The sequence below is a fragment of the Phoxinus phoxinus genome (assembly GCF_949152265.1).
Source record: "Phoxinus phoxinus genome assembly, chromosome: 1".
NCBI lineage: Eukaryota > Metazoa > Chordata > Actinopteri > Cypriniformes > Leuciscidae > Phoxinus > Phoxinus phoxinus.
Genome location: NC_136876.1, coordinates 39,196,723 through 39,209,005, shown reverse-complemented (window position 1 = coordinate 39,209,005; position 12,283 = coordinate 39,196,723). Strand labels below are relative to the sequence as shown.

Here is a 12,283-nt window from a genome sequence, read left to right as displayed (position 1 = left end):
ATTGTGTATTGTCTTAAAATACTGAGAAAATAAAGTACAGTTCTAATGAATGGCAAAGGTCTGACAAAATCAAGTTTCTATATTTTTTCTGCAATTACCTATATGAATTAAAGACATAAACAACTAACTTTTACCACATCAAAATTCTATTAGCTGATTTTACATGTGGTTAATTACCCAAATAACTGCCAGTGGCTGTTTATCAGTATTATAATTTTCAATGAAAGTGGCTGTAATTAGTCAATAGAAAAGTACTGTTGCTGCCTATGCATTTGTAATATTCCACCTTTAAATGAGGCCTTCAAGTTTGTTAAGCTTATGAATGTGCTTAAAATGGGCTTAAAAAGAACCCTAAGACCCTAATTTAATTTAAACAGCTTTTTTCCTTGACTTTTGGTGCTCATTCACAGCCTGGAGTTCCCCTGAAAATCAATTTCACCACGTTTATGTTTCTAAAGTCTCTGTCAAGGTACGTTTAACATTTCTTTGTACAATTGTCATTTAACTATGTTCTTTCTTGTGGATATATTTTGCTACAGTACATGCATGTTCTTGCAAATTGCTTTGTTAAAAAAATAGAAAAACAAATATGTTTTTCATTTTGATTGAATTACTTTGCATTATGCAACCTATAGTAGACTGGATTTGTAGGAATTGATCACATAAAATTTACCCTGCTAATAGCCAGCAAGAAGTCCAAACGCTCAGACTTGTGGACAGAATGCCGTAGCTTCCAGTACAGTAGATGTTCCCATGCAAAGACGAGCAGACTGAGACCCATAGCCACTAGAAGCATGTAAAACACTCCAGCCATGTTGTCAATGTCCAGCTTAGAGCTCATCACCTCTTTCTTCTCGTTACGACAGATACCAGTGAGCCACACTGTCTGCAGCTTCTGAGTCTCACCTGCGATAATACATAATACATTTCAGTCAGACTTTTGAAGCAGAGCTCCTCTAGATAATGTAAGTTTCTGAGGTTACCGTCTGCAAGGAACTGAAGAAGAGCGAGGTCTATGGGGCGCTTCCAGCGAGATTCTTTCTGAAGGGCGATGCCGTAGCCTGTCGTGGCAAATACCTTCCCGCTACCGATGGTCACCAATTTACACCCTTCGTCTTTACCGGCCATGTAGTTCAGCACAGCTGCATCATATATGAAGGCATCCAGCTTCCTGTTAGCAGTAAAGAAATGATGCACGTTAGTGGAGAAGATAATACGCAGGGGGCAGATTTGTTTCAGAGATTCAGGTGACAAACTACAGGAAACACACCCAGTTTTGAGACTGTTGAGAGCATCTTCCACACCTTTTTGGTTGTACTTAACCATGTGGGAATGCATTTCGGGATAATTGCTCCTTATGTTTCGTTCTGTGCTGCCGTTGGGCACGGTCCCAAACCGGAATGGAGGATATTGGTCTTGCGGTCTCTGGAACTGAAAGTTAGAATTTCAACAAGTTAGCATGTTTAAATTGAACTTTAAGAACAAAGTACAGTCCACGTGGTAGAAATACATCCCTGGATGAGTTACTTAGTTGAGGATTAGTGCATTTCAATAGATTCCAGCACCGCTAGATATGCCAGTAATGGCTTTTGGCTGGGAAAGCTATGCTGCTAGAAAGCGTGATTGATTTTGCTTTAAGCTGGATTTTTGCATGGGAATTTATTCTAGGTTCAGCTTTCGTCTTCACCCTCATCCACGGATTCTCACGATTCTGTATCTGCAAATGCTACATTAAATACAATCTAAATCCAAGTGAGAAAATGACTGAAATTAATCCTCAGGAAGAAAGCTGGAAAAAATGGCTGCAGTGATAACACTCGGACCAAAGCCACTGGGTCATCAACGCTCTTTTCTGTCTCAACCCCCCAAGTGCTTCTCAGTCAATTAATTCTGTGCTCTGTTTAAATTCTAACATTTGAACCTCCGATTTTCCTCACAAAGACGAGGAATTATCTCAGCTGCCTGGCCAAACATCCAAGGAATTCATTATTACTTTTCCCTTGCTAAATGTCTCCCCATTTAGTTTTTACGTGATTCTGGCCATGTTCATTAAGTGCAGTTAATGTCATATCAAACAAATGTAATATAGCCACTAAGACAGCACTTTAGAACCCAAGGCATGAATAATTGTGCTGTAATGTAGGTAACCTTGCTAGTGTGAATGAAGGAGAACAGTCTCTAAGGAACAGGTGGATGTGATTGTATTCCGGCTGAGAGCATGTGACAGACTCCAGCGCCAGTGAATGCGTCATTTTAAGTGTATTTGCTGTCGTCTGAGAGAAGACAGTATAAGTGTTGTCTTTCATCTGTCCCGTGGCCCAGACCACATCCAAAGTGTACTGCTAACTAAGAAAAATAGTTTCTTAATTTTTTCTATTGATTTATGTATTTATTCTTGTTTTGACATAACTGTGTTGTGCATTAAAGGGGTCATGAACTGGCTTTTTATATTTTTTTATATTGTTGTCTGAGGTCAACTTATGACGTTCGCATGATTTTTACATTCAAAAACATCAAAATGAATAAGCAATAGGCTATTTTCTACCCTGGTTTTGAGCCTAGCTCCTGAAACTCTCAGTTTGTATGGGCGTGCCGCATTGAAGACTTGGAAGTAAACGCCCAATGCTATGATTGGATAGCAGTTTTCAGCTCTGAAACTTACAGGATATTCTTATAGTATGATGACCTCTTATATGTCAAAAGCTCAAGAAATTTTTTAATTCTCTGTTCATCACCCCATTAAAGGGGCTATGTGTAGTTTTCAGTGGCATCTAGCGGTGATGTTTCAGATTGCAACCAATACAGTTTACAAGCGAGGGGTCGTGTGCGTGCTTTTATTATTATGTGGAGTATGTGTTGTGCTGGGAGCAGGTTGTTTCTTAGTATTAGCAGACTCCATGTCATAAAGTTGCAGTGTTGTCGCTGTTGAGTGCAAAGTCAGTAAACGAGGCGAGAGGCTCGGGAGTGCGCATACAGGTAAAATCCGACCCGGAGCCTTCACATAGAAATATGAATACTTGCTTTCAGAGGTAATAGCAAAACCCGCCAATTGGATCATTTTATTGTGAGATTACAACCCCTTCACACACAGGCAATAAAAAATGGATTCATTTTAGTAGAAAAACTACACATAGCACCTTTAAAGGGTTAGTTCACTCAAAATCTAAATAAAAAGTAATCAATTACCCTCACATCTTTCCAAACCAGTAACTTTCGTTCATCTTTGAAATACAAATTAAGATATTTTAAATGAAATCTGACATATTTCTGACTCTCCACTGACAGCTACGCAACTACAACTTTGACACTTCAAAAAGTTCATAAAGAGATCGTGAAACTAATCCATTGAGCGATGTAGTCCAATTTTTCTGAAGAGATCATTTTATATGATGAACAGATTGAATTTCGGCTTTTATTCACATATGAACTTTGATCAGCAATGTTCGCTCTCTCCCTGTCTCTTATTCTAATAAAAGTATGATTTTAATATGGTAATATAAATAAAATAAGTCAACATTGTAGTATATAAATAAATAAAAATGTTTAGTTATCAAAGTTTGCAGTTTCAAAGCAACAGCCTGATCTGTATGTGATATTCTTGCCCTCTGGCTATTTTGCCCTTCAGTCGGTTTTGTTCTTTGTGTAATGCCTCCAAGGCACACTCCTGAATCTGAATTCATAGCGAAACATCTCGCTGTCAGTGTCCAAATCCCTGGTAGTGAACTCGTGTGGCTCTTTAATGACAGTGTTGTGACTTAAAGTGTCACTTTGTCTTCAAAATTGCTCTCTAACGGTTTCCATCTGAAGCTTGTCAGTTCTAACAGCTTTCAGTATCATCGTAAATCACTTCACCTTGATGTATCCCTACAAAACCAACAGTGTCACACAGTTATATAGCTAGGATAACTAGGTAACTTATCAAAAAATGTAATTAACATTCAATTACACACATTTCAAAATGTTCCACATTTATTTTATCCAGCCATCAGTACTGATGAACACAGTAACCAGTTCACAGTACATGACATTCTTCAAAATATCTTCCTTTGTGTTCAGCAGAACAAAGACATTTTACTGGTTTGGAACAACTGAGTAAACTTATTTTTTTGGGTGAACTATCCCTTTAATGTTTCAAACTGTCCATAAATGTCTTATTAAAATAACACAAATTAGTGATTAGTACTCCAATCTCAATATTTCATCATAAAAGGGTACATATCCACACATATTTTCAGCCCAAATCCCTCTTATAGTTCCACAGAGTGATGACCTTAATTAAAACTCGCGCTCTGGAATGGCCTTTTGGCTAAGAGAGACGCCGGCAGCTCTTACCTTCTTGTCACTCAGTCCAGACACAGTGTCGATGTACTGCTCCTGGATCATGAAGGCGGCCAGGTTGGCCGTGTAGCTGGCCAGGAAGATCACGGCAAAGAAGGCCCACACCAGCACCATGATCTTACTGGTGGTGCCTTTGGGGTTTTCAATGGGCACTGAGTTGTTGAAGACGATCCCCCACAACAGCCAGACTGACTTCCCGATGGTGAACGTTGGCCCACCTGGATCTGAGATACACAATACAAAGCTTCTTCAGGGTTTTTGCCACCATTCTTAATTGTAAATTTGATGGGTTAAATTTAGAAATATTTCTATTGGTTTTTATTTATATAAAGTGAAAATAGCCATATTTTATCAGTAATAGGTCAGATGCTATTTACACCACGTGAAAATAGCAGTATTTTCTTTGCACTAAGTGTAAATAGTTGTTAGATGCTATTTATATTTAGTGCAAATGGCGGCAGATACTATTTGCACATCGGTGTATTATAAAACAGTATGCAATAATAACATATTCAGTGTACATGATTATATGCGTTAAAATCATAAATGAAAGCTGCATTATTGGGACATTAAAGGATTAGTTCACCTCAAAATGAAAATTTCCTGATAATTTATTCACCCCGATGCCATCCAAGATGTTTATGTCTTTCTTTCTTCAGTGGAAAAGAAATTAAGTTTTTTGAGGAAAACATTTCAGGATTTCTCTCCACACAATGGACTTCAACCGCAACCAAATTGTTGAAGTCCAAATCAATGCAGTTTCAAAGGGTTTTGAAGTGCTTCAAACGGCTCTGCACGATCCCAGCTGAGGAATAGGGTCTTATCTAGCGAAACAATCTGTCATTTAAAAAAAAAATTAAAAAAAAATGTATATACTTTTTAACCACAATTGTTCGTCTTGTGCTGGTCTGCGACACGCCAGGCATTACGTAATCACGTTGAAAAGGTCACGTTCACGTCATCTCTCTAAGTTATTTGTCTGTGTACTCCGGTTCAAAAAGGTAGGGAAGGGCGAAAAATTCATCTAATTTTCTCCAACTTCAAAATCGTCCGACATCTTTTTTCGTGACCTTTACAACGTGATGACGTAATACGTAGCGCATCTCAGAGATGGTACAAGACTAGCATTTGTGGTTCAAAAGTATATATATATTTTTTTATATCGTTTCGCTAGATAAGACCCTATTCCTCAGCTGGGATCGTGCAGAGCCTTTTGAAACACTTCAAAGCCCTTTGAAACTGCATTTATTTGGACTTAAAAAATTTGGTTGCGGTTGAAGTCCATTGTGTGGAGAAAAATCCTGAAATGTTTTCCTCAAAAAACTTAATTTATTTTCCACTGAAGAAAGAAAGACATAAACATCTTGGATGGCATCGGGGTGAATAAATTATCAGGAAATTTTCATTTTGAGGTGAACTAATCCTTTAACTTGTCCCTGCCCTCTACACCTACCCGATAAACACTTTATTCCCACTATTAAATACACGTTAGGCACTTTATTTACACTTTTCAAATATTTTCTTCATGTTTATTTAAAATAAACACCTCTCCAAGCAGATATATGATGGAAAAAAGAGAAGAATGAGTTTGGAAAAGGCAGATCGCGTCAAAAGCTAACACCACCTGCACAACTCTCAACGCCACTGCTCCTGTTATCAGAAGGGTTTCTTTTGTCATTTTCTCTGGATCAATCCGACAATGGTGGGCGGAGTTGATGTAAATAGCCTCTGCCAACAGGATGGGCTATTGGTACGTACTTGGTGTAAATAGACACTCCATTAAATAATTCACTTGGAGAATAATAAAAGTCATTGCCATTACAGTACTATTCTTTTCAAGGTCATTTACATTCATAAATGAAATTTGTTGTATGTACAGTATAAGCAATGAGATTAATTAGAAAGCAAATAGAGACTTTTGCTGATGTATCCTGCTCCGTAGATCCTCTTTCTCTCCTGAGAAAAATGCCTAAATAATCTCATGTGTATCTCATCTAAAGAAACTCAAACTTTGCTCAGATTCCAAAGTCTGCCATCAAAACATCTCAATACAAACCTGTTAACATTTCTCAACAAGCTCTTCCAAAATCAACTGATCTAAGCAGGAATCCACATTCATTCTATAGCCCTTACTGTAAATTTCATTTGTGTCTATTTTTATATCTCCGAAATTTTATGACGGACAAATGAGATTCAGTTCAATTACACAATATTTACCTGAGCTATGAAAGCACAGTCTCTGAGCACTACAATGTTCCTCTAATTACACGAATTACCTTTTCTCCTAGCTTATGTTCTGTCAAACCTGTCATGATTGATGAACAGAGTTTCAGGTTGCCACTGTTTCTGACATCTGTCACGGGTCCTGAAGTGTTAGTAGAGGCGGTGAACACTGACCTTTGGCACTGACCAGGCTGCGGTTGTAGCCCACAGGACTAAAGTATTCAAACACAAACACAGTCACTGCCACGACTGTAAGACACATGACAAACATCATCACCCACACCGCTGGGCTGTAGGGCTCTGAAAGAGAGAGAGAAAGAGAGACGACGAGACAAAGACAGATGAAGCAAAGGACGCCATTCCCAAATGACACTGTGTTTTATTCTAGTAGGACTGCGAATGAGGTGCAAATTAAAGTCAACACGATTCATATCCCATTAAACAAGAGAAACACTCTCTCACATACAAGACTGCACTGTAAATATTTATAACTTGTTTTATGAAATGACAGTATGCAATTGTATTTTACTATGAATTCTGGGTTCTGGGGAGGTTTATTGTTTACTGTATAATGGAAAAATGTGCAAAAAGGATTTACGGGATGGCTAAACAAACCACACCGGTGAAAATGAAATAGTTTCAACACAGGATATAAGATTCCTGAACCAACACTGATGTAGTTGTTAAAAAACTGGGCTGCAAGAAAAAAAACTAAAACTATTAACATTGTTTTTATTCACTGAAATAAAGCTAAAATAGACCGAAATATTAGGTGAAAAACATAAAAAACTTAAGAAGAAATAAAATGTTGAAGTACTAAAATGACTAAAACTAAAATAAAAATAAATCTAAATAGAAATATATATATTTTAAATAATAATATAACAAAAACTATAAAGCACATAACACAATTACTAAACTTGAACTAAATTTAAAATGAAAAGAGAAAATATAAAAATATTTTAAAAAGATATAAAAAATGGTATAATATAACATAAATATAAATAAAACAACACTGTTGTAGGTTTAAACCCTGCCGCTGTTGATCTTATTTGTAATCTCACAATTCATTCCAGCCCACGTAAGAATAACCTCCAACCAATTTTTGCCATTTTTTGAGCACATTTTAATAAAAAAAACACTGTTCATGGAAACCTTTGTTGATTCTTATAGGATGTCCTGTATAGCTTATTTGAGTTAGGGGGATCGAAGGGTCAAGTTTAGCTTAATTTTAATAAAATACACATAATACTATTTACAGCTCCAATTTTACACCTGCTTTAGCTGTAAAAACATGACCAACTGTGCTGTTTTTCCTGTGTTTACAGTAAGTACTGTGATTTTGAATACTGTAAAATCACCAAGAAATGTCAGTCGGGTACTGTTCATTAAAAGTGCTAATTCAGTTTGTTTTGCGGTAGTATTTCTTACCCAAGAAGGCTGACGGAGACACGGTTCCATTGCTCCTGGCCACCATCACACTGATGCCAGTCTCCACAAACGGCACAGAGAAGTCAATGATCTCAGAGCGCTCCTCATTTATGGTCAGAGAGCCAATGGCCATGTCCGCTCGCTTATAAAATACCTGAGAAGAAAGATGAAAAACAATAAAATGATTATGCAATAGAGGTTAATTAAGAAGTGTCTAGACATCTATAGCAGACAGTAAGTTATATGACATAATCTTCATTTTTGGGTGAACTGTTCTTTTAATGTCATGTCAGTAAACATGTTTGTTGCGGCTGTGTTAATCCAACAATCACTGTGTGTGTGTGTGTGTGTGTGTGTGTGTGTGTGTGTGTGTGTGTGTGTGTGTGTGTGTGTGGAGATTTACAGGCTCTCTCTCTTTCTTTGGTTAACCCACACCATGCATAATGCCTCACTGAGCACAATAGTTTCCCCAGAAAAAAAACAGGACAAAGCAGGAGCATCCACGTTTCCATTACAGATATGCGCAAAACTTTTTGCTAAAAGACTATTGCGAAATGACGGCATTTCCATTAACCGATGTTATGCGACTAAAACGTAGTGTTTCCCTCTCGCGAGAAGTCATTCCAAAAATCATGGCAACGAATGTTGGTAGGTTTATATATTGCAGCCGCCACACTAGCCATTATTATTAATCGAAGGAGGCGTGTTATCCAAGCATTAAAGTCCACGTGAACCGGAAGTTGCAACCGACTTTATCTCAGTGTTGTGACGTATTTCCGAGAAAAATGAGCGTGGCTTTTTTTTCCAACTAGCACCTGATTGGATTTAGAAAAGTAGGTGTTTCATTCAGCCTGTCTACTGTCAGTTGGAGGGGCGTGGTTACGGATGTTAAGCAGACACCAAAACTGTCAAACCTACGTCATCAGGGAAGGTCCTCCAATCCAGAGGGGAGGGGCATTTTCAGATTTTGATTAAAGATTACAAAGCCACATTTTTTTGTGTGTGTGGATTGACTTGCATGGATGAATTGTTCACCACAAAACGATCAATTTAGGCAAACAAAGTAAATATGGTCAATTTTGATATCATGTGGACTTTAATGGTAAGGAAAGACACTATACTGTGAGCGGCACATATAGCCTACTGTATGAGGTGTTTCTGGGCGTTTCTCCCAAATTTCTGCTTCAAGGTCCTGGTTGTGGCATTTCTTTGAGGTTTAGAATCCAGTATTCGTGTAATTATTTTGTAGGCCTATTCTGTCCAACCAAACCATCATTATGTCAGGTGACTGTAAATGCGCAAAAACTGTTTCCATTGCAATTTTGCGAAATATTTCTTTTTCGAATTGCCTGAAAAACCACCTCATGCGAGCATAAAAACTTTTTGGTGATAAATGGTAGTTTTTGCAAAAATTGCATGTTTCCATTGTGTCATTTCAATGTCAGTCACGTTCCATGAAATGAACACGCTTTTAGATCCATTTAGGAGTCAAGAGTTTTTCTCTCATAAACATTTGGTTTTGGTTTTCTTGGTTGGCTTGACATCAAATATGCTAAACCACTTGTAGAATCAGTTTTCGTTAGAATCTGCCACATACACAGGGTTTCAAAAGAGGGATTTCACAGCGATGCCATAAAGGAAACATTTTTGGTTCCCCATTGAACCTTTCAAAGAACCATTTTCTCTTAGTGTGAAGAACATTTTAAAAGTCTAATCTAAAGAACCTTTTTCCACTATAAAGAACATTTAGTGCAATGGAAATGTTCCATGGATGTTAAATGTTCTTCCTGGAATCACGGAGATGGCAATAAAGAATCTGAATAAAGAAGTGCATCAAGATAATAGATTTCTACGAAAATTGTGGCAATATGAAATGGCATTTGTGACTGATTTTCCTTACTGTTATAATATACAATATGAAGTATTTTATTTCCCAAAATTAAACAAAATATAGTACAGGACTTGATTTTATGCATCAGAAATTGATTGGAAAGTGGTATCAAAGCGTTGGAGATTAAATGTGATGTCAAAAAGTGGTATCAAAACAGATTGTTGGAGGAGAGGAGCTGAAATATAAGGGATTGGTGGCATTGAGGTAGAGGACCAATGCATCTTTCAAAATTAGACTAGTAATGTGTAATAATGAGGTCAAAACATTTTTTTTCCTTGGCATGTTTCCTCACCTCTCCGATCATACCGTTCCAGATCCCTCGTACCAGTTTGCCATGTTTGCCGTTGGTGACCAGGTAGAGGTCGTAGGAGAACTTGATGTTGCGAGAGAGCTTTTTCAGGATGTCGATGCAGAAGCCTTTGCAGCACAGTTTAGTGTATGGCTCAGTGTGTCCGACTATCCTGTGGGAAAACAACAGAACTTTAGCAAGTTATTAAAGTCTATGATAACAATACCAAACCACACACACAGACAAAAAAAAAAAAAAAACGGCAGGAAGTTCTCTCTTCAGTTTCAGACATCATTAAACCAGAGCTGTATTTTTTTTAATGGTAGTACCGGTATTCACATGAATAACAAATCACTGTTATTGCAACAGAGCATTTTCCTCTATGTTCTTCGAGCGTCAACAAAAAGGGTTTATAAATTGAACACATTTCAGAGTTTATAGCATTGAACTGACCAAAACAAAGTCGATTTTTTACATCTTTTGTAAATGTGGGTGGTGTATGACTGTTCTATGCAACAAATACTCCTCAAATGTAATTATTGCTCAATAATTATTTTATACTTTGTGTTAGTTTTTCAAGAGTACGGCCCCTGCGATGATGCGCTTGATGAATTCATTACACAAAAGTTATTATAAAATCAGAAAGGTTCTCGGAATTAAATCGATTTTTGATTGGTTAAAATGAATGGTGAATATCTCGTGTTCTTCACTGGCACATATGTCTCTAGGAATGCCTAGAGTCCCTCCTTCAATGTAAGTCAATGGGATGTTTTTTCACCTTTTAAGTTTTTTTTTTTTTACATCTGCCAAGAGAAAATTGCGAGTCTAATTGAAAAGTTGCAGGTTTAAATGACACAATAGGCAATTCATGACCCATGACCCATCACTTAAGTTACAGGAGGTCCTGTAATCTTTATTTTTGAGCTTATATTGCCACACTTATATAAATACTCTCTCTTCAGGAACCACAGGTAAGTTCACAATGAAGTTGAACGTGTTGCATCTGCATAGTTTGAATGATTTTAAAATGTCCCTGAATAGTAAAGACCAACCCTACACCCATGCCATAAACATGCTTGTCTTATCTCTTTATGTGCAGCTGTAAGTATGCAAGAAGTTTCAAATAGGTCAACCGTAATACAAGAACAAGGTCTTGTATTCAATCTATTTGCTTCTGTCATTAGTTACTCAAACTAGTTTTGTAATTATGTTCGGTGCCAATCCATTTGCCACAGTCAACAAATACATATAAACAGGGCCATTTCTGTGTAGATATCTGAAATGAAAAACCTTTCAGCGATGGTTGTGCCTCATTAACATTACATTGTTTCCTCAGTCTTGGCCTGTTTCCTGTTTCCTCGATTATGAATGTCGAATCGAAACTTACATCCAATCACAAGTGATTAACGACTGCTCCAATAAATCCATTCACACTGTCTAGCGGCATAACGGTGTGTGCTTTTCTACGGCCAGACAGGGAATTACACTGTATTCTGAATGAAGCATCCTTTATGATTAAAGTCTCTAAGCTACATCAGTGAATACACGCAAACGCAAGATGATGTCCTCTGGGAAGTGTAGGGGAACCTAAAAATGGCAAGGAACTAAAAAAGGGAGCATTACGAGAGCATTGATGGCGAGAAGTGGCGAGAGGACGCGTGACGTCAGCAGTGAGTGGGCGGATGGGTAGTGGCCGTCACGACGGGTCCTCGCGTTTTGTCGCAGCTGTGACAGATGGAAGAACAGCCGGGCCAAAACAAATCCAACTCAAATTAATCACAAACAAATAAAGATGGAAGAGAAACGGCCTGCAGGATCACTGGCCTCATGTTGGATAAGAGCTGGTACTGTAAAGAGACAGTACATACAGGATAACACTGTGGCTCAGACATACGCTTTGTTCTAATAGAAACGGACGTCATGTGGTATTTACATAGTCATGTTATATTATTCTGTCTCCATCTGTTTGACCTTGTTTAGACTAGCACAGAAAAATCTGAACAGAACAAAACACATAAAATCCACAATATTGCATTTTTACAAGCACAAACTAAAAGGTAAAAAGGTTTGAAATCGAATTAAAATCAGATTTTTGCCAACTGATCAAGTAA

At 37.6% G+C, this 12,283-nt stretch overlaps 1 protein-coding gene across 1 annotated transcript in view; it reads right to left on the bottom strand.

Annotated features, from left to right (window-relative positions):
- grin2ca (glutamate receptor, ionotropic, N-methyl D-aspartate 2Ca) overlaps window positions 1–12,283 on the bottom strand; it is a 78,634-nt gene that overhangs the window by 2,352 nt on the left and 63,999 nt on the right. Inside the window, exons 7-13 of the mRNA XM_079609551.1 lie at window positions 10,176–10,344; window positions 7,993–8,146; window positions 6,736–6,861; window positions 4,333–4,562; window positions 1,271–1,431; window positions 984–1,171; window positions 674–906 (exon numbers count right to left, since the gene is read on the bottom strand). Of these exons, the coding sequence (XP_079465677.1) occupies window positions 674–906; window positions 984–1,171; window positions 1,271–1,431; window positions 4,333–4,562; window positions 6,736–6,861; window positions 7,993–8,146; window positions 10,176–10,344 (1,261 nt within the window). The remainder of the gene's footprint in view (window positions 1–673; window positions 907–983; window positions 1,172–1,270; window positions 1,432–4,332; window positions 4,563–6,735; window positions 6,862–7,992; window positions 8,147–10,175; window positions 10,345–12,283) is intronic.